The sequence below is a fragment of the Drosophila rhopaloa genome, unplaced genomic scaffold (assembly GCF_018152115.1).
Source record: "Drosophila rhopaloa isolate 14029-0021.01 unplaced genomic scaffold, ASM1815211v1 contig_152, whole genome shotgun sequence".
Taxonomy (NCBI): Eukaryota; Metazoa; Arthropoda; class Insecta; order Diptera; family Drosophilidae; genus Drosophila; species Drosophila rhopaloa.
This window is the reverse complement of record NW_025335031.1, coordinates 779,477-803,239: the sequence shown is the minus strand read 5'-3', so window position 1 is coordinate 803,239 and position 23,763 is coordinate 779,477. Positions and strand designations below refer to the sequence as shown.

The 23,763-nt window shown below is 42.1% G+C and overlaps 1 protein-coding gene across 1 annotated transcript; it reads left to right on the top strand.

Annotated features, from left to right (window-relative positions):
• The first annotated feature begins 5,231 nt into the window (after positions 1 to 5,231).
• LOC123037179 lies at positions 5,232 to 5,771 on the top strand. Its single transcript, XM_044456801.1, has one exon. The coding sequence runs from the start codon at positions 5,232 to 5,234 to the stop codon at positions 5,769 to 5,771; it is 540 nt and encodes a 179-aa protein (XP_044312736.1).
• The last annotated feature ends 17,992 nt before the right edge of the window (positions 5,772 to 23,763 follow it).

The window sequence follows — 23,763 nt, the reverse complement described above, 5'->3', positions numbered from 1 at the left end:
ACGCCCTTATGACAAGGCCAAAGTCCGGAGAAAATCACCTCGATTTATCGGTTTTTTAATCAAAACCCTGGGAAATAGTGTTTGGATGTGGAATGGCATACCTCGTTGATTTCGTTACAAAATTTCCAACATAGTATCATTTACAGAAAAAAAAATCATTTGAAAAATTTTTTCGAAAAAAACCATGAACCCCACCTATATGACAAGGCTCAAATCCAGAGAAAATCACCTCGATTTTTCGGTTTTTTAATCAAAACCATGGGAAATAGTGGTCGAATGTAGGAATGGCCTACGTTTATGAATTCGTTACAAAATTTCCAACAATGTGTCATTTACAGAAAAAAAAATCATTTGAAAAATTTTTTTGATAAAAAAACATGACCCCTACCCCATTATGACAAGGCCCAGATCCGAAGAAAATCACCTCGATTTTTCATGTTTTTAATCAAAACCCTGGGAAATAGTGGTCGAATGTTGGAATGGCATACCTAGTTGAATTCGTTACAAAATTTCCAACAATGTGTCATTTACAGAAAAAAAAATCATTTGAAAAATTTTTCCGATAAAAAAAACATGACCCCCACCCTTATGACAAGGATCAAATCCAAAGAAAATCACCTCGATTTTTCGGTTTTGGGAAAATAGTGGTCGAATGTAGGAATGGCATACGTTTATGAATTCGTTACAAAATTTCCAACAATGTGTCATTAACAGAAAAAAAATCATTTGAAAAATTTTTTCGATAAAAAAAAACATGACCCCCACCCCATTATGACAAGGCCCAGATCCAAAGAAAATCACCTTGATTTTTCAGGTTGTTAATCAAAACCCCGGGAAATAGTGGTCAGATGTTGGAATGGCATACCTAGTTGAATTCGTTTCAAAATTTCCAACAAAGTGTCATTTACAGAAAAAAAAATCATTTGAAAAATTTTTCCGATAAAAAAAACATGACCCCCACCCTTATGACAAGGATCAAATCCGAAGAAAATCACCTCGATTTTTCAGGTTTTTAATTAAAACCTTGAGAAATAGTGGTCAGATGTTGGAATGGCATACCTAGTTGAATTCGTTACCAACAAAGTGTCACTCACAGAAAAAAATATCATTTAAAAAATTTTTTCGGAAAGAAATCATGTCCTCCACCCCATTATGACAAGTCCCAAATCCGGATAATATAAGCTCGATTTTTCGTTTTTTAATCAAAACCCTGGGAAATAGTGGTTGGAATGGCATACCTCGTTGAATTCGTTACAAAATTTCGAACAAAGTGTCATTTACAGAAAAAAATTATTTGAAAAATGTTTTCGAAAAAAACAGATGACCCCCACCCTTATGACAAGGCTCAAATCCAAAATCACCTTGATTTTTCAGGTTTTTCATCAAAACCCTGGGAAATAGTGGTCAGATGTTGGAATGGCATACCTAGTTAAATTCGTTACACAATTTCCAACAAAGTGTCATTTACAGAAAAACAAAACATTTGAAAAATTGTTTTGAAAAAAAAAACATGACCCCCACCCCCACAGAAAAAAAAATTAGTTGAAAAATTTTTTCGAAAAAAAACATGACACTCACCCTTATGACAAAACCAAAATCCAAAGAAAATCAACTCGATTTTTCGGTTTTTTAATCAAACCCCTGGGAAATTGTGGTCAAATGTTTGAATGTCATATCTCGTTGAATTCGTTACCAAATTTCCAACAAAGTGTCATTTACGAAAAAAAATCATTTGAAAAATTTTTTCGAAAAAAAACCATGACCCCCACCCTTATGACAAGGCTTAAATCCAAAGAAAATCATCTCGATTTTTCATGTTTTTAATCAAACACCTGGGAAATTGTGGTCGAATGTTTGAATGTCATACCTCGTTGAATTCGTTAACAAATTTCCAACAAAGTAGAATTTCCAGAAAAAATATCAATAGAAAAATTTTTTCGAAAAAAAATGATGAACCCCACCCCTACGACAACGCCAAAACCCAAAGAAAATCATCTCGATTTTTCAAGTTTTTAATCAAACCCTGGGAAATAGTGGTCAGATGTTGGAATGGCATACCTTGTTGAGTTCGTTACAAAATTTCCAACAAAGTGTCTGTCGGGAGCAGCCGCAGAAATCAATTTAAAATCATTTTAAAACCATTTATTGTTTTCTATTTTGGTCAGCATCACTGACAACAACAATGTAAACAAAAGCTTCTCATTTATCTATCTGCATGCGTGGGTGAGATAAGCCGAGATAAGCGACTGCGCTCGCTGATCTCTCGGACCTGCGCACTCTCATTTTTGCATTCGCTTTTGATCGCTGGTACGAAGCAGTTCGTTCGCTCTCGCTTCCAGCAATAAAACATATATATTTGAAATCGAACCATACTCTCGGCTTTTTCTTTTAACACCGTTCACACACCGCATAGTTTAAAATTCGTTAAACATTCGCAAAAAAGGTGGCATAAATGAATGCCTCCTCTAAACATTGGTGACCCCGACGTGATCGTGAACTTGTGTTAAAGTGAAGCAATTATTAAATATCGTTTTAATAATTCTAAGCGCCCCTTGCACGTGCCGCGGCAGGGCCACACACACACACAAACCTTTTCGCATCGCTTCGCACGGTATTCGCACATACCGACATACATACATACAGTGTACAGTTAGAATCGGCTGCTGTACAGTCTGAACCTTTTGCATAACGGCAAGTGTTATACAACTTCGCGCGCCAGGCAGAGGTCGTTGCCCTTTGTTTTCGATTCCGTCATTACCCTCAAATTCGGTCTTTGGTTTTCGCTGGCCCAAGTGCAGGTGCAGTGCAAATTTCGTGCGGTGACTTTCGAATACCCTACAGACTTTCGATAGCTCTCGACTTAACCTCGAACGGCTTGTGATCTAGGAGCTGGAGTCGGATGCGCGCTTAACCTTTACCACGGCATATTGTGAGACGAAAGGAAGGATCTGCCGCCATCTCAATAGTGAAAAGAGAAAGTCGTTGGCAAATTCAACTGAGCTGCATGGCATCCTCGGTGGCCACACTGCCGCCTTCAAGTGCAACTCGCGGCCCACCAGGCTACCGGAATTTCAGCTTCCGCGATTTGGCGGAGCATACATCGATTGGCCGGATTTCTTCGCCATGTTCAACACGGTAGTGGGAAAGAACGAAGACCTAACAAAGGTGGAAAAATTCCAGCATCTTCGTGCATGTTTGGACGGCATAGCGCTGGATGCAATTCGCTCTCTAGAGCCCACGGAAAATAATTACGACAGGGCTTTGGAATTATTAACCTCGAGATTTGATAATAAATTATTGCACTTTCAGGCTCATGTTCGGTCTTTATTCAAGCTACCAGGGGTGGAGAAGGGATCCGCAAGTAGCCTGCGGCAGTTGAGCGACAAGGCAAATTCTCATTTGCGCGCCCTGGCTTCTATGGCCTCTACGAAGGAAATCTATGACGGCCTTTTAATCCATCTCATCGTTTCAAAACTGGACATTCAGACCCAGGAGAGGTGGGAAGAAAGGTTGCCTTCCAAGGAGCTGCCAAATTGGGATAAATTCTCATCGTTTTTGGATCTTAGATGCCGCATGATGGAAAATTTGGAATACGCTATGGTAAGCCAAGCACCTAGCAAACAGGTTGGAAAAGTAGCTAGCAAATTTTGTCGTAGCACCCTCATTGCTTCATCATCAACTATGCCAGCATGTACCCTGTGCGAGTCTAGGGAACATTATTTGACAAAATGTCCACAATTCTTAGGATTGAACCCCAATCAGCGGTATAGAGAGTCAAAAAGGCTACATCTTTGCCTTAACTGCCTACGAAAGGGACACAGCCTACAGCAATGCAAGTCTGGCAACTGTAGACACTGCCGCCAGAGGCATCATAGTCTTCTTCACTTGGAACCAAATCCCGTTGCAACCCTGCCCCAGCCTGCTCCAGAAATACTTCCGCAAGGATCATCTCACGTCTCTCTAGCCTTGTCCAAAATACAGCCTTTAGCTTCATCGCCGACTAGATCCGAATACGTGCTGCTTGCTACCGCCATAGTCTACGTAAAAAATCGCTCTGGCGTGTTCGTGCCATGCAGAGCCCTGCTCGATTCGGCTTCTCAAATCAATTTCGTCACCTCTCGTTTCGCCAATCAGCTTCAGCTCAAGGTCCATCGGTCAGTCATCTCCATATCAGGAATCGGTGAATCCTCGCTCGCTTCGGATAAATCGGTTTATATTTTCGCGCAGTCGAGTAACGCAAAGTATAGCACTTCGCTCTCAGCTGCTGTCACCCAGTCAATAACCGATTATCACCCGCATTTCGATCTTAACGCGTCTGAATGGAAAATACCGGAAAATCTCGAGCTCGCCGACCCGCTCTTCTACAAAAGTCAACGCATCGACTTGCTTATTGGAGCAAGCATATTCTTCGAGCTGCTTTGTATTGGACAAATTCGATTAGGCAGCAATTTACCCACTCTGCAGAAAACCAGACTTGGCTGGATCGTCTCAGGGTGTCTGACAGTAGGATCTTCCGGTCGCTCATCTTTAGTTTCCATATCTCAAGAGCCCAGCACTCATTCGGAGTCGGAGTCGATCTCTGAGATACTAAAGAAATTTTGGGAAATCGACAATTGCGCAGATTCTACAAAAACCATTTCGAAAGAGGAAGCTCTATGCGAGCAGCTATTTCAGCAGGAATACACTCGGCTTGAATCTGGCCAATATTCGGTACTACTTCCTGCCAAAACTACTTTCGATGTTCTAGGAGATTCATTCGATCGTGCGCTTCTTCGTTTTAAAGCACTCGAGGCCAAATTAGCTAGAAATTTAGAGCTGAAGTCGCAATATAAAGCCTTTATAGACGAGTATCTAAACCTTGGCCACATGTCTCTAGCAACTAAAAATGCTGCAGCTCATCAATATTACCTACCCCACCACAACGACAAAACTGCGAGTTGTTTTCGACGGCTCCGCGAAGTCCACTTCGGGATATTCGTTAAACGATTTGTTGTACGCTGGCCCTTCCATTCAACCAAAAATCTTCACTACCCTGCTTCGTTTTCGATTTTTCAAGGTTGCTTTGTGTGGAGATATTTGCAAAATGTATCGCTGCGTTCGGGTTACACATCCCCATCAGTTTCTACAATGTATTTTGTGGCGCGATCGGCCAGAAGACGAGGTACAAGTTTACTCGCTCGACACCGTAACCTATGGCACGAAGCCTGCTGCTTTTTTTGGCAATTCGTGCAATGCAGCAGCTGTCTTACGATGAAGAAGCGGAGTTTCCAGTAGCAGCTAAAATCATACGCACAAATTTCTACGTCAATGATTTAATCGCAGGAGGAGACACCATTGAGGAGGTCGTTGAAATTCGTCAACAAATCAAGGCGCTCTTGGAAATAGGACATTTCCCAATTCGCAAATGGTGTTCCAACGAACCTGCGGCGCTAGAAGGAGTGGATGACTCGGATCGGGAGAAAACTTTAAAGTTCCACGACGGAACTGACGTTACAAAGGCGTTAGGTTTATCTTGGGACACGCTATCGGATAGCTTGCTTTTCAGCTTCTCAAACGAATGGACTGAAAAACCCGCAACTAAGCGCAGCATTCTGTCGGCTATCGCTAGGTTTTACGATCCCCTTGGATTAATAGCACCGATCATAACCAAACTTAAAGTTTTCATGCAGGTCTTATGGAAGGATAAACTCGACTGGATGAGTCTCTGCCGCAATCTTTACATTCCGCTTGGTTGGAGCACATGTCGCAGATCGCCGCAGTTGCTTGCTTGAAATTTCCACGCTTTGTTCTACAGCATAACTCATCGTGCGAAATACATGGATTTTGCGATGCAAGCATGGCAGCTTACGGAGCTTGCATTTACGTTCGATCAGAGAACCAAGGCATAGTTTCTTCGAACCTACTTTGCTCAAAATCAAGAGTCGCACCCTTGAAGACCCTCACGATTCCGAAGTTGGAGTTATCTGCCGCTCTTTTACTGTCCGAACTTGTCTCTCAAGTGGCACAAATTGCACCTCGATCTTGCTCTTTTCATTGTTGGTCAGATTCGACAATAGTTTTGGCTTGGATCCGTCAACCTCCTTCGGACTTTAACATTTTCGTTTCGAACAGGATTTCGCAGATACAGGAGAGAACTAAGGGAATGACTTGGAGGCACGTACCGTCACGACAGAATCCGGCAGATATCTTATCTCGTGGATGTACCCCTATTGAGCTGGTGGGATCAAAGCTTTGGAGCGAAGGATTTTTTTCTGTAAGTGACACTTTGTTCGAAATTTTGTACCGAATTCAACTAGGAATGCCATTCCAACATCCGACCACTATTTCACAGGGTTTTGATTAGAAACATGAAAAATCGAGGTGATTTTCTTCGGATTTGAGCCTTGACATAAGGGCGAGAGTCATGTTTTTTTTTCGAAAAAATTTTTCAAATTTATTTTGTTTTCTGTAAATGACACTTTGTTGGAAATTTCGTAACGAATTCAACTAGGTATGCCATTCCATCATCCGACCACTATTTCCCAGGGTTTTGATTAAAAACATGAAAATTCGAGGTGATTTTATTTGGATTTGAGCCTTGTCATAAAGGTGGGAGTCACGGTTTTTTTTCGAAAAAAATTTTCAACTGATTTTTTTTCCTAAATGACATTTTGTTGGAAATTTTGTAAAGAATTCAACTATGTATGCCATTCCAACATCTGACCACTATTTCACAGGGTTTTGATTAAAAACCTGAAAAATCGAGGTGATTTTCTTTGGATTTTGGCGTTGTCGTAAAAAATTTCCAACAAAATGTCATTTACGAAAAAAAATCAGTTGAAAATTTTTTTCGAAAAAAAAACCATGACTCCCACCTTTATGACAAGGCTCAAATCCAAATAAAATCACCTCGAATTTTCATGTTTTTAATCAAAACCCTGGGAAATAGTGGTCGGATGATGGAATGGCATACCTAGTTGAATTCGTTACGAAATTTCCAACAAAGTGTCATTTACAGAAAACAAAATAAATTTAAAAAATTTTTTCGAAAAAAAAACATGTCTCTCGCCCTTATGTCAAGGCTCAAATCCGAACCAAATCACCTCGATTTTTTTAGGTTTTTAATCAAAACCCTGGGAAATAGTGGTCGGATGTTGGAATGACATACCTAGTTGAATTCGTTACAAAATTTCGAACAAAGTGTCATTTACAGAAAAAAAAATCAATTCAAAAATTATTTTGCAAAAACAGATGACCCTCACCCTTATGACAAGGCTCAAATCCGAAGAAAATCACCTCGATTTTTCAGGTTTTTAATCAAAGCCCTGGGAAATAGTCGGATGTTGGAATGGCATACCTAGTTGAATTCGTTACAAAATTTCGAACTAAGTGTCATTTACAAAAAAAAATCACTTAAAAATTTTTCGAAAAAAAACCATGACCCTTATGACAAGGCTCCAATCCAAAGAAAATCACCTCGATTTTTCAGGTTTTTAAACAAAACCCTGGGAAATAGTGGTCGGATGTTGGAATGGCATACCTAGTTGAATTCGTTACAAAATTTCCAACAAAGTTTCATTTATAGAAAAAAAAGTCATTTGAAAAATCTTTTGAAAAAAAACCATGACCCTCACCCTTATGACAAGGCTCAAATCCGAAGCAAATCACATCGATTTTTCAGGTTTTTAATCAAAACCCTGGGAAATAGTGGTCGGATGTTGGAATGGCATACCCAGTTGAATTCGTTACAAAATTTCCAACAAAGTTTCATTTATAGAAAAAAAAATCATTTGAAAAATTTTTTCGAAAAAAAACCATGACCCCCACCCTTATAACAAGGCTCAAATCCAAAGAAAATCACCTCGATTTTTTCAGGTTTTTAATCAAAACCCTGGGAAATAGTGGTCGGAAGTTGGAATGGCATACCTTGTTGAATTCGTTACAAAATTTCGAACAAAGTGTCATTTACAGAAAAAAAAAACATATGTAAAATTTTTTACAAAAAAAAAAACCTGATCCCATCCCTTATGACAAATCCAAAATCCGAAGAAAATCACCTCGATTTTTTGGTTTTTTAATCAAAACCCTGGGAAATAGTGGTCGTATGTTGAAATATCATACCTCGTTGAATTCGTTACAAAATTTCGAACAAAGTGTCATTTACAGAAAAAAATATCATTTGAAAAATTTTTTCGAAAAAAACCAAGACCCCCACCCTTATGACAAGGCTCAAATCCAAAGAAAATCACCTCGATTTTTCATGTTTTTAATCAAAACCCTGTGAAATAGTGGTCGGATGTTGGAATGGCATACCTTGTTGAATTCGTTAAAAAATTTCCAACAAAGTGTTATTTACAGAAAAAAAATGATTTAAAAAAATTTTTCCGACAAGAGACCATGTCCCCCACCCCATTATGACAAGGTCCAGATCCGGATAATATCAGCTCGTTTTTTCGGTTTTTTAATCAAAACCATGGGAAATAGTGGTCGAATGTTGGAATACCTCGTTGAATTCATTACAAAATTTCCAACAAAGTGTCATTTACAGAAAAAAAAAACATTTGTAAAATTAAAAAAAAAAAAACCTGACCCCATCCCTTATGACAAATCCAAAATCCGAAGAAAATCACCTCGATTTTTCGGTTTTTTAATCAATACTCTGGGAAATAGTGGTCGTATGTTGGAATATCATACCTCGATGAATTCGTTACAAAATTTCCAACAAATTGTCATTTACAGAAAAAAGAAATCATTTGAAAATTTTTTTCCAAAAAAACCATGACCCCCACCCTTATGACAAGGCTCAAATCCAAAGAAAATCACCTCGATTTTTTAGGTTTTTAATCAAAACCCTTGGAAATATTGGTCGGATAATGGAATGGCATACCTTGTTGAATTCGTTAAAAAATTTCCAACATAGTGTTATTTACAGAAAAAAATAATTTGAAAACTTTTTTCGACAAAAGACCATGTCCCCCACCCCATTATGACAAGGTCCAGATCCGGATAATATCAGCTCGTTCTTTCGGTTTTTTAATCAAAACCATGGGAAACAGTGGTCGAATGTTGAATTCGACTCGTTGAATTCATTACAAAATTTCCAACAAAGTGTCATTTACAGAAAAAAAAAATCATTTGAAAAATTTTTTCCAAAAAAAACCATGACCCCCACCCTTATGACAAGGCTCAAATCTAAATCACCTCGATTTTTCATGCTTTTAATCAAAACCCTGGGAAATAGTGGTCGGATGTTGGAATGACATACCTAGTTGAATTCGTTACAAAATTTTCAACAAAGTGTCATTTACAGAAAAAAAAATACATTTGAAAAATTTTTTCAAAAAAAAAACCGGACCCCATCCCTTATGACAAATCCAAAATCCGAAGAAAATCACCTCGATTTTTCGCTTTTTTAATTAAAACCCTGGGAAAGTGGTCGTATGTTGGAATGGCATACCTAGTTGAATTCGTTACAAAATTTCGAACAAAGTGTCATTTACAGAAAAAAAAATCATTTGAAAAATTTTAATAAGAACCCTTGTTGAATTCGTTAAAAAATTTCCAACAAAGTGTTATTTACAGAAAAAAAAATGATTTGAAAAATTTTTTCGACAAGAAATCATGTGCCCCACCCAATTATTACAAGGCCCAGATCCGAATAATATCAGCTCGGTTTTTCGGTTTTTTAATCAAAAGGCGTTGCGAGTCCTCGCTTACGCTCATCGGTTCATCCAGCGTTCGCGAAAGCTCATGTCCCCGTTTGAGGATCCCTTGACAGCTCCTGAAATTGCGTCGGCCGAGCGGCTCCTGATTTCCGTCACGCAACGCAGGCACTTTGCCCTTGAGATGGGCTGCTTAAGCCAGAAACGGCCAGTGCTAGCATCAAGCCTGGTCCAAAACCTGAACCCGTTCATTGATTCCCAAGGGCTCATGAGAGCATGCGGCCGAGTCACGGCTTCCGAACTTCTCCAGTATGATGAACGGCATCCTGTCATCCTTCCATACGATTGCCATCTGTCTCGACTCCTCGTCCATTTTACGCATCGCATAACGCTGCACGGTGGCAATCAGCTTATGATCCGTTTGATCCGTTTCAAGTTCTGGATCCCGAGGGTGAGGAATTTGGTCAAGTCCGTCATATATTCATGCAAGGTCTGCATCATCCACAAAAAGAGGTTGCAAACGCACCTGATGGGAGACTTACCAAAAGAACGAACGTCCTTCTCGCGCCCTTTCACATATACCGGTGTGGACTATGCCGGTCCCTTTGACATCAAAAACTACACGGGACGAGCCTGTCTCATTACGAAAGGGTATGTGCTGGTGTTGGTGTGCTTCGCCACTAAGGCCATCCATTTAGAACCTACTTCCGACCTTACGACTGAGAAGTTTCTCGCCGCCTTCGCCCGGTTCGTGTCCCGAAGAGGATGCCCCCGTCAAGTTCAGTCGGACAATGGCAAGACCTTTGTGGGTGCGGCTGCCTTACTCTCCCGCGAGTTTCTCCAAGCTCTCAAGGAAGCTGTGACAGGTGCCTATAGTCACCAGCAGCTGCTCTGGCAATTCATTCCTCCGGGAGCACTCCACATGGGAGGTTTGTGGGAAGCAGGTGTTAAGAGCTTCAAGACCCTGTTCTACAAGTCTACGGCGACGCGAAAATATGCATTCGAAGAGCTGTCCACGCTTCTAGCTAGGATCGAAGCATGCCTGAATTCGCGTCCGCTCGCGCCGATGTCCGAAGACCCCACTGACCTGTTGGCACTTACGCCTGGGCACTTTCTTGTTGGAGGGCCCCTCCTCGCCATGGTCGAACCCGAGATAAAGGGGGACACCACATCTATTATAAACCGCTGGCAGCATCTGAAGGCTCTTCATCAACAATTTCGTCTGCGATGGAAGGAGGAGTACCTCAAGGAATTCCATAAGCGGAATAAGTGGGGAACCCCTACAAGAAATCTCCGTGCCGGGGACATGGTGGTAGTCAAGGAAGACAACCTTCCGTCCAATGAGTGGCGATTAGGCAGAATCGCTGTGGTGTTTCCAAGAGCCGATGGCCATGTTCTTGTGGTCGACATCCGCACTGCACGGGGACTCATTAAGCGTCCCATAGCGAAGGTCGTCCTTCTTCCAATGGAAGAGTCCGCCTGCCCGCAATAACCAGTCGACCCTTCACTCCGGTGGTTCAATTCATCACTTCGATTCGTAGCGTCAATTAATAGTTCCAACCCGTAGTTCCAATTCACAGTTCTTATCACTACTGATCCAAATTTTTTATTTTGTCCTATTCCGCCAATCAGATCTCACACGATGTCTCCACGTCCGTGCAGCGCCATCGCATTGGAGCACAGACGAACTCGAGGTATGCAATCCTACCGTTGCCGAGTCTGTAGCGGGATCCATCAACTTCTGAAGTGTCGTCGGTTCCTCCGTCTGAGTGCCGAGAAGAGGCTCCGGGCTGTCCTTGCCAACCGGTACTGCCGCCGCTGTTTGGCCCACGAGCACTCCGACGGAGCGTGTCGGCGAGGTGATCGCTGCAAAACTTGCGGCCAGGATCACCACACTCTGCTTCATCTCTCGGAGCCACCGATGGCATCACGGCAGTCCTGCCCGGCAGCACTCCGCAACACTCCTCAGCCGCTCCTCGGCCCTCGTCCGCCACTCCACGGCATTCTACAGCCGCTCCTCGACCCTCGTCCGCAACTCCACGGCATTCCTCAGCCGCTCCTCGGCAATCGTCCGCCACTCCACGGCACTCATCTGACACTCCGCGGCAATTTTCTGCTATTCGTCGGGGTGCCACGCAGCTTGCGGTCACCGCTCCGTCCTTAACGTCCCTCTTACAGCGGCACAGCGTCAACCTCCTACCGACGGCTTTGGTGCGGTTAGAGACCGGGAGTCGAGTCTTCGACACTGCGGCGCTCATCGACCCGTGTACGCCTATGAGCTGTATCGACGCTTCGCTAGCGTCGAGTTTCCGCTTGCCGACCACCAACGTGGGAGGCGAACAGATTTGTTCGGCAACCGTGGGGTCCAAAATCGACAGCGCTGTCCGGCTCGACGCAATTTTTAAAATAGAGCCTCACGACGCCCCCGACTTCTTCATTTTTTTTCGTCTTCCATTACGTTTGCGCCGTGGGAATCTTTGCTGTGCCTCAAGTGCTTTTTGTGGAAGGATCGCCCCCTACAATCACTGGGAAATAGTGGTCGGATGTTGGAATGGCATACCTAGTTGAATTCGTTACAAAATTTCCAACAAAGTGTCATTTACAGAAAAAAAAAATGATTTGAAAAATTTTTTCGACAAGAAATCATGTCCCCCACCCCATTATGACAAGACCCAGATCCGGATAAAATCAGATCGATTTTTCAGTTTTTTAATCAAAACCCTGGGAAATAGTGTTCGGATGTTGGAATGGCATACCTAGTTGAATTCGTTACAAAAATTGCAACAAAGTGTCATTTACAGAAAAAAAAAAATGATTTGAAAAATTTTTTCGACAAGAAATCATGTCCCCCACCCCATTATGACAAGGCCCAGATCCGGATAATATCAGCTCGATTTTTCGGTTTTTTAATCAAAACCCTGGGAAATAGTGGTCGGATGTTGGAACGGCATACCTCGTTGAATTCGTTACAAAATTTCCAACAAAGTGTCATTTATAGAAAAAAAATCATTTGTAAAATTTTTTCGAAAAAAACCATGACTCCCACCCTTATGACAAGGCTCAAGTCCAAAGAAAATCACCTCGATTTTTCAGGTTTTTAATCAAAACCCTGGGAAATAGTGGTCGGATGTTGGAACGGCATACCTCGTTGAATTCGTTACAAAATTTCCAACAAAGTGTCATTTACAGAAAAAAAAATAATTTGAAAAATTTTTTCGACAAGAAATCATATCAGCTCTTTTTTTAGGTTTTTTAATCAAAACCCTGGGAAATAGTGGTCGGATGTTGGAATGGCATACCTAGTTGAATTCGTTACAAAATTTCGAAGAAAGTGTCATTTACAGTAAAAAAAATCATTTGAAAAAATTTTTCGAAAAAAAAACCATGACCCCCACCCATATGACAAGGCTCAAATCCAAAGAAACTCACCTCGATTTTTCAGGTTTTTAATCAAAACCCTAGGAAATAGTGGTCGGATGTTGGAATGGCATACGTAGTTGAATTCGTTCCACAATTTCCGATCCGTTGAAGTTAGTTAGAAAGATTGTCCCGTCGTCGATGAGTTCCACTGTTTCCTGGTTAGTCCTCAGGAAATCACATTCGGCTTGGCCTCCTTTTAGCAATCTCGGTATACAACTGTCCTCATCCAACTTGAGTAGGTCTTTTTCTCGGCACACGGTTGTGTTACCGATCGATATGCAATTTCCGAGTAGCGCATACGTTTCCAAGCTGTCCATTGCCAGTGTGGTGTATTTTAGTACCACTTGTTTACCATCCGATGTCGTTGGGTAAATTTTCATCAGTCGATATCTCCTGTCCACCACTTTGGGCATTGCCAGGATATACAGGAGAGTAGTCCCGTTTGTGAGGATTGTAGGTCGGGAAAACTCAACTGCTTCCACGACGTTTTGATACGGGAGGCTGTCCACCTCTGCCAGAATCGTGTCGACCTCCTCGTGGTCCAAGAGGTTCGTGTTGACCACTCCAGTCTTTCCTAGTTGGCAGGCTCTCAGTATCTCGTTGACCTGGTCCGCAATTATGATTGCCTTGTGGAGAATGGCTGTTTTCACGTGGAAATCCCCTTCTATTGCGTTGACCGTCCCTATTACGTCATTCAGCTTCTGGATTGATTCTTGTGCTGAGTCAAATAGCTTATTGTTGATCCGTATTTGTTGGTTGTTGTTCCTTGCCAGGCTGTCTTCTTCTTTCAAAATGGCATTCAAATCCGATTTGTCCGGTGATCCCGCGACCCATTTCCAAGCTGATCCTAGCCAGTCGATCGAGCGTTGCCTCCGTGACGGTGCGCTATTCATGCGCGAGATCCCTTCTGTAGCCTGTTGCAGATAATGGTCCACCAAAGCACCGATCCGTTGGTCCGTGATTAACTTAGCTTCGTCTGCTATCTGGTCGATGAGCTGCTGCATGCGCCCTAAACTTATGATGTGAGCCAGTTTGAAGACGCCATTGGTTCTCCAGACGGTGCCTTGTTGTAAGGGGACGACCGGTGAATCATATTTAAAAATATGAAGGGTTGCCGCCACATAGATTGCGGACGCGCTTATAGTGTCAGCAAAAGGTTAAATAAAAAATGTAGATTCTTATAGTTAGGTCGTTATTCTTTCTTAGTCTAGGTGTTTTTATTCGTGTTTTCTTGTGTCTTATCATTACCCTTTATCCTTTAGTATAATTTTCTTCTTAATCTAAGTGTTGCTTAACTATTTTCTTTTATATTTCTTAAGTGCTAAAAAAATTTTTAGTTGATTTAATTGGTTTTTGAAGGAGGTTATGAGTTAGTGAAACATTTAATACACACTTCCCTTTATGTTTTTATTGTGAAACAGTTGTAAAAAAATTAAAATAATCTGTTGGCAGCCCTCCCGGTCTGGAAATCGAGAGTAAAATTTTTCCTTAGGAGTTCCCAAATTACTTTTTTAAATGAGATTTGTGAAAAATTTTTCCCGATCTTGTTTTTATAGTGACCCTACGGTCATCCTGAACCTCTTCAGGCTTGAACCGCTGCTTTTCTTTAGTTTTAATCTGTTTGTTGGCGACTTATACCGTGTCACCCTGTTCGTAAGAAATTGGGTCGCTTCTATTTTTATTGCGCCCATTGTTGGTCAGTGTTTGTTTATATTCTATGAGACCTCGAATATCTTCAAAAGTTTGCTCTTTGAAATTGGCCAAACCCTGGTAATTTATTCTAGAGGTACGATTAAAGAAAATATCTACGGGTTTTTTATTCGTCACCGAGTGGACAGAGTTATTGTACCTGTCTGTGACAATAGGTATAAGTTCGGTGGGTTTGAAAGTCGGATATTCCTTCTTCAAGCATCGATATATTTCCATGAATGTAGAATGAAATCTTTCAACCTGGCCGTTTACTTCGCTTTTTTGAGTAGGAGTATGGTATAGCTCAATTCCTAGTGTTCGCAAATAATTCAGGACAGTTGGGCACAGAAGACCTCTTTCGTTGTCCGACACAATCATTCTAGGTGCGGTGAAATAATGAAGTGCATCTAATAGGGTCTCGCGGAGATGAATCGCTGACTTTGATTGTAAGGGAAAAAGTTTGGCAAACTTGGAGAATTTGTCGATGCAACTGAGATAAATTTTCTTTTCTAATGTGAAAACGTCGATATGAAGTATTTCACACGGGTAATTTGGGATAGGGGTTGGTTGCAGCAAGGGTTTATTGGGGTGCCTGTCGTATTTTTGCAGCTTACAAATGGTGCAGGTCGAAAGCTGTGCACGAATAATACTCGCCATCCTGGTGAAGTAATATTTTTCCAAGACTTGAACGCGGACCTCTTTCGGGCGCCGGTGTCTATGAGGAATTGTAGCTTAGCCCCATTTCTAGTCTCATATTCTATGTATGGTATACTAGAGAGGCGTCGGTCATAAAATTTGGTTCCCCATCGCTAACACAGGCTACTTCTTGTACGGGGGAACAATATTCTACCCCTTGAGGTGGGTCCGATAGTTCCTCAGCCTCGTTACCAGACTCTTGTTGGTAGTATTCATTGGAGGCGGGGTTCGAGAATGAAGTGGACTGTATATTGTAAAGCCTTTGTGCTTTACGGAAGGGATTCAGGTTGGAGTTAGCGCTCGGGCTTCGTTTGATGCCGCCGGCCTCTCCTTGACGCGAGTTGAAATTGGACCTATAGCTCTGACCTGATTGGTTCGGCTCATATTTAATAGCTGGTCTAGCCCCCTGAAATCTTGGTGGGCCCTGTATGCTTCCACTTGGAGCATAGTTGTGACCTGAACTCATCTGTGGCCTATAATTAATTTGATGTGTCTGAGGGAATCTCGGTGAATTGGGCTGTCTATAGCCTTGGTAACCTTGGTTAAAGGTTTGTTTAAATAAGGGCGCTCTAGGTGTAGGGTTCCTTGGTTCCATTATCTGCAACTCCACACAAATGGAGTATGCTTCGTGGACGTCTGCAGGCTTACGTATTATTAAAAGCCTAGACGCGTCGCCACTTAGCCCTCTAATAAAGGCGTTGAGGGCCTTGTCCCTTTGCCCAGCAAGGAAAGCGTTTGTTATCTCCGTGGAGTAACCCATGCTTTTTATACTATTCATGATTAGGGAGATATGGTTATTTACCTTAAGGTAGAAGTCCTCTAATTTCTGACTGCCCTGGGTCATTTGGGTTAGCTCATACTCCAACGTACCGACATCTCTTTTGTCGGCATAGTGTAGCGCTAGTACCCTTTTAACTTCGTCCCAGTCATCATCCTTTACGTTGTAGGCATTAAGCGCCATATCGGCGTTGCCTCTAATCTTCTGCCTAATTTGGACGATAACTGACCTATACAAGGGTCTTTCCCGGATGACTTCATAGTCGTTAATAATGGATTGGGCCCTATTAACCCAAGAAACATACTTCTCGGAATCCCCCTCGAAAGTTAGAAGTTCTTTTACACAATCCGGCACTGCCGGAGACTCTTTGAGTTCGTACTCTGTACGAGGGCGCGTTAGTGGTAGCGGTATATTTGCTACTGGGTTACGCCGCTCGAGGTCGGTTTCAAGAACATTTACCCTAGCCCCCATTTTCTTAACATCCTCCTTCATGCCCACCATTTGTGTGGTTAAGGCCGCAATAGTGGAGTCAAGTCGGTTTAGTACCTCCTTCATTTCCTCCATTTTGAATCGTAAAAGGGTATTTTTTTGTTGAAATTGGTTTAATGGGGAGTCTTAAGTTTTTCTTTTATCTCGGGTCGAAGAGGGATGGTTGGCAACAGATTTATTTCTTGGATTTAAATTGTTATCAAAATTATGTTTAAATAGCTTTTTCAAATTTTTATTAGATAGTAAAATAAATTTTTATTTGTAAGAATTTAATTTCTAAATTATATTTTTTTGTTTTTTTTTTTTTTGATAAACTTATTTGTAGGAATTTGTTTTTTAACTGTATTTTCGATTTTTCTTTATTTTTATTAATAGGGAAATATGTGTATGAAATTGTTTCACTCACCCTTTATTGGCCTCTTTGGCTTGTTTTTAATGGAATTGTTCAATGTTGTTTATTTAGACTCCTTCTTACAAGGTTATTATTCTGAAAGTAAATAAGAATTAGTTTTTCGTTTCATTTTTGTTTTAAAAAAAAAAAAATTTTGGTCAGATTTCTTGGTGTATTTTTTCCTTATTATACCCGTTACTCGTAGAGTAAAAGGGTATATTGTATTCGTGCAAAAGTATGTAACAGCTAGAAGGAAGCGTTTCCGACCCTATAAAGTATATATATTCTTGATCAGGGTCACTAGCCGAGTCGATATAGCCATGTCCGTCTGTCCGTCTGTCCGTCTGTCCGTCTGTCTGTCCGTCTGTCTGTCTGTCCGTATGAACGCTGAGATCTCGGAAACTATAAAAGCTAGAAGATTGGCATTTTGCATGCAGATTCTAGGAGTTCCTACGCAGCGCAAGTTTGTTTCAAAACGGTGCCACGCCCCCTTTAACGACCACAATCGCTTATATACGATTTTAAAAATTTAAATATTTCGAAAAAATAAAAATGCAGTTTTATTGTGTTTATCAATACCTATCGAAATGTAGAAGAAATTTTCCAAATCGGACCATTCGTTAAAAAGTTATGCGTGATCAAAGTTTCTATCTCCATCTCCCTCGCACTCCCTTTACCAGAGTAACGGGTATCTGATAGTCGGGGCACCCGACTATAGCGTTCTCTCTTGTTTTTTATTTGTGTGTTTTCTCTTATCTGCTAAGTGTGTTAATAGGCGCGATGGTCCGTATTTGTCCGTTTTGGCGTTTCGCGTACTAAGGTACGATTGCCACACAATCCACTGGGCAGCTTTTTTGAATGCATTCCACATTCGTTAGCCTTTCCAGCAGATTGCCATACACAGTTTTTAAAATATTGGTTTCTGATTATTATTATATTTTTTTATTATATTTTTTTATTTAAATATTTTTCCGCTCGCAAATTAATTGCCGCAGCGGTTATCTTGTTTTTTATTATGATTTATCGCAATTTTTTTTACGCTCGCGATTAAGCTACCCATTGGGGTGGACTTATCGCCGCAGCGGACTATTGCCTTCTTTTTTGTTAACTCGGTTTTTTATTTGTGCCCGCGAATATGCCGCGCAACAGTGTGCATGGACAAATCGCCGCGGCAGGTTCACCGACTTTTTTATTCACAATTTTTTTTTGCGCCCGTGGGGAGTGGCAGCTCTGAACGGCAGCACCCCCACCGCAGCGGATAACTGTGTAACTTTCACCAATATTTTAATATTTTCACTTTAATATTTTTTCTTCACACAAGCAACATTTTTCCTTTGTTTCAATTTTACTTAACTTAGTTTAAAAAAAAAAAATAAATAAAAATAAAAATAAAAAAAAAAAAAAAAAAAAAAAAACCAATTCAATTCGGCTGCGTGCAGACGTGTTTTATTAACGCTCCGGAAAAACAATTAGCCAATCAGTCGAAAACGTTCGAAAAAAAAAATAAGCGCGAGGTTTTGCGTTTCGCGATGCAAATCGCATATCGTAAACTAAAGTTTTAATTAATTAAATAATTAATCTTTACGCACTAACTATAAACAAATGAGTAAGAACGTGGATCAGCGCACTCAACGACAAAAACAACAAGACGAAACCCGTGAAAAAATTCAGAGAGAACAAGACAAACGTCGTCTCTCTTTGGCCCGTAACAAAGCCTATTTTACGGTGACGAGTAATACTCTAGAACCGAAAGTGCTTGAAGGTGCAAGTTTACTGACCGCCGAAAACCAGAGAGCTAACTCTTGCTCTCCCGCCCTGCTCTTCACCGCTCGAACGCCATGGAGTGAGCAATGCAAGACTCCAACAGAGCTTCTGCCGCCTAGCGCAACAACAACAGAAACTACTACGACTACTACAACGGTCTCTGTCGCCAACAATGCAATAACGTCTCCACCCTCTTCTTGTGCTGCGGGTAAAGCAACAACACAACCAAGTGCAAAAATCGGTGCAAACGGCAAAAACAAAGCTACGGTAGAAAAAGTGACAATTCTGCAAGCGGGTTCGGCCATTCAGACAGGCATGGATCGCTACATTAATATCTCCAAGCGCAAGCTAACACCCCAAAAAACTCGGACGGCAATAAGCCCAAAATAAATCGTTCCAACAAAGGCCCTGTAAATCCCGGGCCATTAGATGAAAACAGATTTTCCATTCTGGCGGAGCCTGAAACAGAGTCTGAACAATTAGCCCCAAGGAAACTAAAGCCCCCACCTATTTTTATTCGGGAGAAGATCTCGAATGCCCTAGTCAACAAAATAGTTGAGCTTGTCGGAAAAGATAACTTTCATGTTATTCCGCTTATGAAAGGGAATATAAGCGAAACTAAACTCCAAACCAAAACCGAAGACGATTTCCGAGCAGTGTCGAAGTACTTAAACGATGCCAAAAAGAATTACTACACGTACCAGCTGAAAAGTTGCAAAGGTTTGCAAGTTGTGCTTAAGGGAATAGAACCCGATGTGACCCCCTGCGAAATTACAGAGGCCTTAAAAGAAAACGGTTTTTGCGCAAAAAATGTTATAAACATTATGAACAAAAACAAGAAGCCGCAACCACTCTTCAAGGTCGAGCTGGAGCCAGACAGCAGAACTTTGAAAAAAACGCAGTGCACCCGATCTACAAGTTGCAGTACCTTCTGCACCGTAGGATCACAGTGGAAGAGCCGCACAAACGGACCGGACCAGTGCAATGCACAAACTGCCAGGAATACGGTCATACCAGGGCTTACTGCACCCTCAGGTCAGTATGTGTAGCTTGTGGAAACTGCCACGGCTCCGAACCCTGCCCTGCCAACAAGGAAGACTCTCTCACTAAAAAGTGTGTAAACTGCCAAGGAAACCACACAGCTAACTACAGAGGCTGTCCAGTCTACAAGGCGATGAAAAGTCGGATGCAACGAGCAACAACGGCACGCTCCCTGAACACACAAAACACTTACATGAGATCACAAACGACACCGGAAGTTTTCTTCGCAAAAGCAGCCAGATCATCATTTGGCCCTTCAATTACCACCAACGGAATTTCTTACGCCAGTGCTCTAAGATCAGGCACAGCTCACATAGAGCCGAAAGTTGATAACATCCAGCAGGCCATGGGACAGCCACAAAGTAACATGGAATCTATGATGATTACTTTGCAACAAAATATGATGGAATTTATGTCCTTCATGAAAACCACCATGCAAACCCTTATGCAAAACCAAAATATCTTACTTCAAATGCTTGCAGCTCAGCAGTCCAAATAAACCATGCCTAGCCTTCGAATAACTCTGTGGAACGCCAACGGTGTTTCACGGCATAAACCTGAAATAACTCAATTTCTGAACGAAAACCACATCGACGTTATGTTGCTGGCAGAAACGCATCTCACCAGCAAATATAACTTTCAAATACGGGGATACACGTTCTATGGCACAGAACACCAACGGTTTGCTAAAACTCATCTGCAATCTACATCGATAAAATTACAGTTGGGCAACTGCAACCTTGCCATTGCCGCTGTCTACTGCCCACCCCGCTTTACAGTCTCCGAAGACCAATTCATGGACTTCTACAATTCGCTTGGAGAGCGATTCATAGCAGCAGGAGATTACAACGCCAAGCACACGCACTGGGGATCCCGCCTTGTGACCCCCAAAGGAAGGCAACTATATAATGCACTCATTAAAACATGCAACAAACTGGACTACGTTTCACCAGGCAGCCCTACATACTGGCCTACAGATCCTAGAAAACTACCTGATTTAATTGATTTTGCTGTGACAAAAAACATCTCTCGCAATCTAATATCTGCAAAATCGCTTTTGGATCTATCATCGGACCACTCACCAGTGCTAATAACTCTTCATCAAAGCCCTGAATTAATCGAGCACCCTCACAGGCTGACGTCGCATCGAACCAACTGGCTGAAGTTCAAAAAGTACGTAAGTTCCCACATTGAACTAACTCCACAGCTCAACATCAAGGAGGACATCGACTGCTACGCCGATGCCCTGGAGTCTGTACTCGTCGCAGCAGCCAAAGTCTCAACACCGCAAGGGAGGGAAGGGCACACACACCAACACAAAACTAACCATGAAATCGAACAGCTTGTTCTGGAGAAAAGACGTTTGAGACGTACTTGGCAAACCAGCAGATCGCCATCCTCAAAACAAAGTCTTAAAGAAGCTGGTCGCAGACTTACCAGGGCTCTAAGGCAAGAAGAAGAAAAAGCACAACGCCAGTACATTGAGAAACTTTCACCCACCAGCACTAAGCATCCCTTGTGGAGGGCCCACCCAAAACTAAGTGCGCCGGCCGAAACAGTAATCCCCATAAGAGACTCTTCAGGCAGCTGGGCCAGAAGCGACAAAGACAGAGCTTGTACATTTGCTTTACACCTTCGAAATGTTTTTCAGCCAAACCCTGCAACTAATTCATTCGTCGCCGTCAATTCGAATTGACTCTGAGACGGAGCCAATTCTGTTTCAACCAAATGAAATTGCAAAAGTAATCAGCGAGCAATTGAAACCAAAAAAGGCCCCAGGCGGTGATCAAATAACTCCCAAAATGTTAATCGAACTACCAAACTGTGCAGTTGAGGTTATTTGTAAACTCTTCAACGGGATTACACGACTTGGCTATTTCCCAAAAAAATGGAAAAAATCGGTAATCATAATGATCCCAAAGCCAGGGAAAGATCACACAATACCAGCTTCGTATAGACCGATAAGTTTACTCTCGTGTCTGTCAAAACTGTTCGAAAAATGCCTTCTGACGCGCATCATTCCATATCTGAAGGAGCACAACGTTATTCCAGCACATCAATTTGGCTTTCGAGAAAGCCATGGAACAATAGAGCAAGTCAACAGATTAACAACAGAAATAAGGACTGCATTCGAGCTTCGGGAATACTGCAGTGCGGTATTCCTTGACGTTGCACAGGCTTTCGACCGAGTCTGGCTTGATGGCCTTATCCATAAAATCAGAACGATCCTGCCAGGAAACACTCACAGGATACTGGAATCGTACCTTTACAACAGAGCCTTCGCCGTGAGATGCAACACCACAACATCCGATAACTACGCTATAGAGGCTGGAGTTCCCCAAGGTAGCGCCCTTGGTCCAACTCTATTTCTCCTCTACACCGCAGATATTCCCACGAACGAGCGGCTAACTACTTCTACATTCGCAGACGATACCGCGATCATAAGTCGGTCCAAATGCCCAACTCAGGCAACAGCACTACTAGCTGATCATCTCGTTGTAGTGGAGAGGTGGTTATCAGACTGGCGTATAAAAATAAATGCGCAAAAGTGTAAACACATAACGTTTACTCTTAACAGACAAACGTGTCCCCCGCTAACCCTGAATAACACGCCACTTCCACAAGCTGACGATGTAACGTACCTTGGCATCCACCTAGACAGGAGACTTACATGGCGGAGACATATCGAAGCTAAGAAAATTCACCTAAAACTAAAATCAAACAGTCTCCATTGGCTTTTAAACGCGCGCTCCCCCTCTGCCTGGACTTCAAGGTCCTGCTCTACAATTCAACGCTTAAGCCAGTCTGGACCTACGGCTCCCAATTGTGGGGAAACGCGAGCAGCAGCAACATCGACATTATTCAGCGAGCACAATCAAAAATCCTGAGAACTATCACTGGGGCACCTTGGTATGTTCGGAACGACAGCATCCACAGAGATCTTGGCATTCTACCCGTAAAAGATGAAATATCAAAACAAAAAGCGTCCTACCACACCAAGCTAACTTCTCATCCAAACCAGCTCGCCAGGGGCCTAGCCAGGGCTTCCATCCGGACCCGATTGCAACGCAATGACCTTCCAGCTCAGCAATAGTTATTAGAGCCCCTAAATTTTCGCGCCAGTCACCTTGACTGTCAGATAGCTTTTTAATTTAAGATTCTATATACTTATTGTTAGTCTCAATTCAGAGAAGATCCAATAAATAAAATGCAAATGTTTAAAAAAAAAAAAAAAAAAAGTTTTACACAACCAACACCGTATTCTGAATTTGTTCCCCTTTCCTTTTCTTTTTTTCTTTTTTGGGGGCGTTTCTTCCACTTCCACAAGGAAGTGGAGACTGCTCGGGCGCCAGTTATGACCAGTCATGGTCAGAGGGAGAATAATTCCCCTTATATTACCTAAAAGATGTTATTTTCATGCTGATCCTTCCTGCTGATCCTTCGTCCTGCTTACTTCGTCCTTCTTCCTTCGTCCTTCTTATTCCCTTTTTATTTAAAAACGATTTTACTTTAAAATAAAACTGTAATCGATTTCTTTCGTTACAAGCGGTTTTATTATTTAGAAATATTGTAGTGTTCGGATCGGGGGTACAAATAGAATTAATTCTAACAATTATATTTTGGTGGCTTGTTGGCTTTGGCAGCGCCGCGACGTCAGCAGCCCGCTGGCAGAGCGGTGGCGGAAATATCCAAGCCGACACCAACGGTTTTGGGTGTCTGACCCGAAGTGTTTCTCCACTCCAGATGCTAACGCTGCACTTATGCCTGGGCTCGGCGAAGGGTAGGGGTAGCGGCGGCTATAGCTGAGGCAGCTAGCCGACGCTCGGTGTTCTTCCGCTATTGCGCTATTGCCG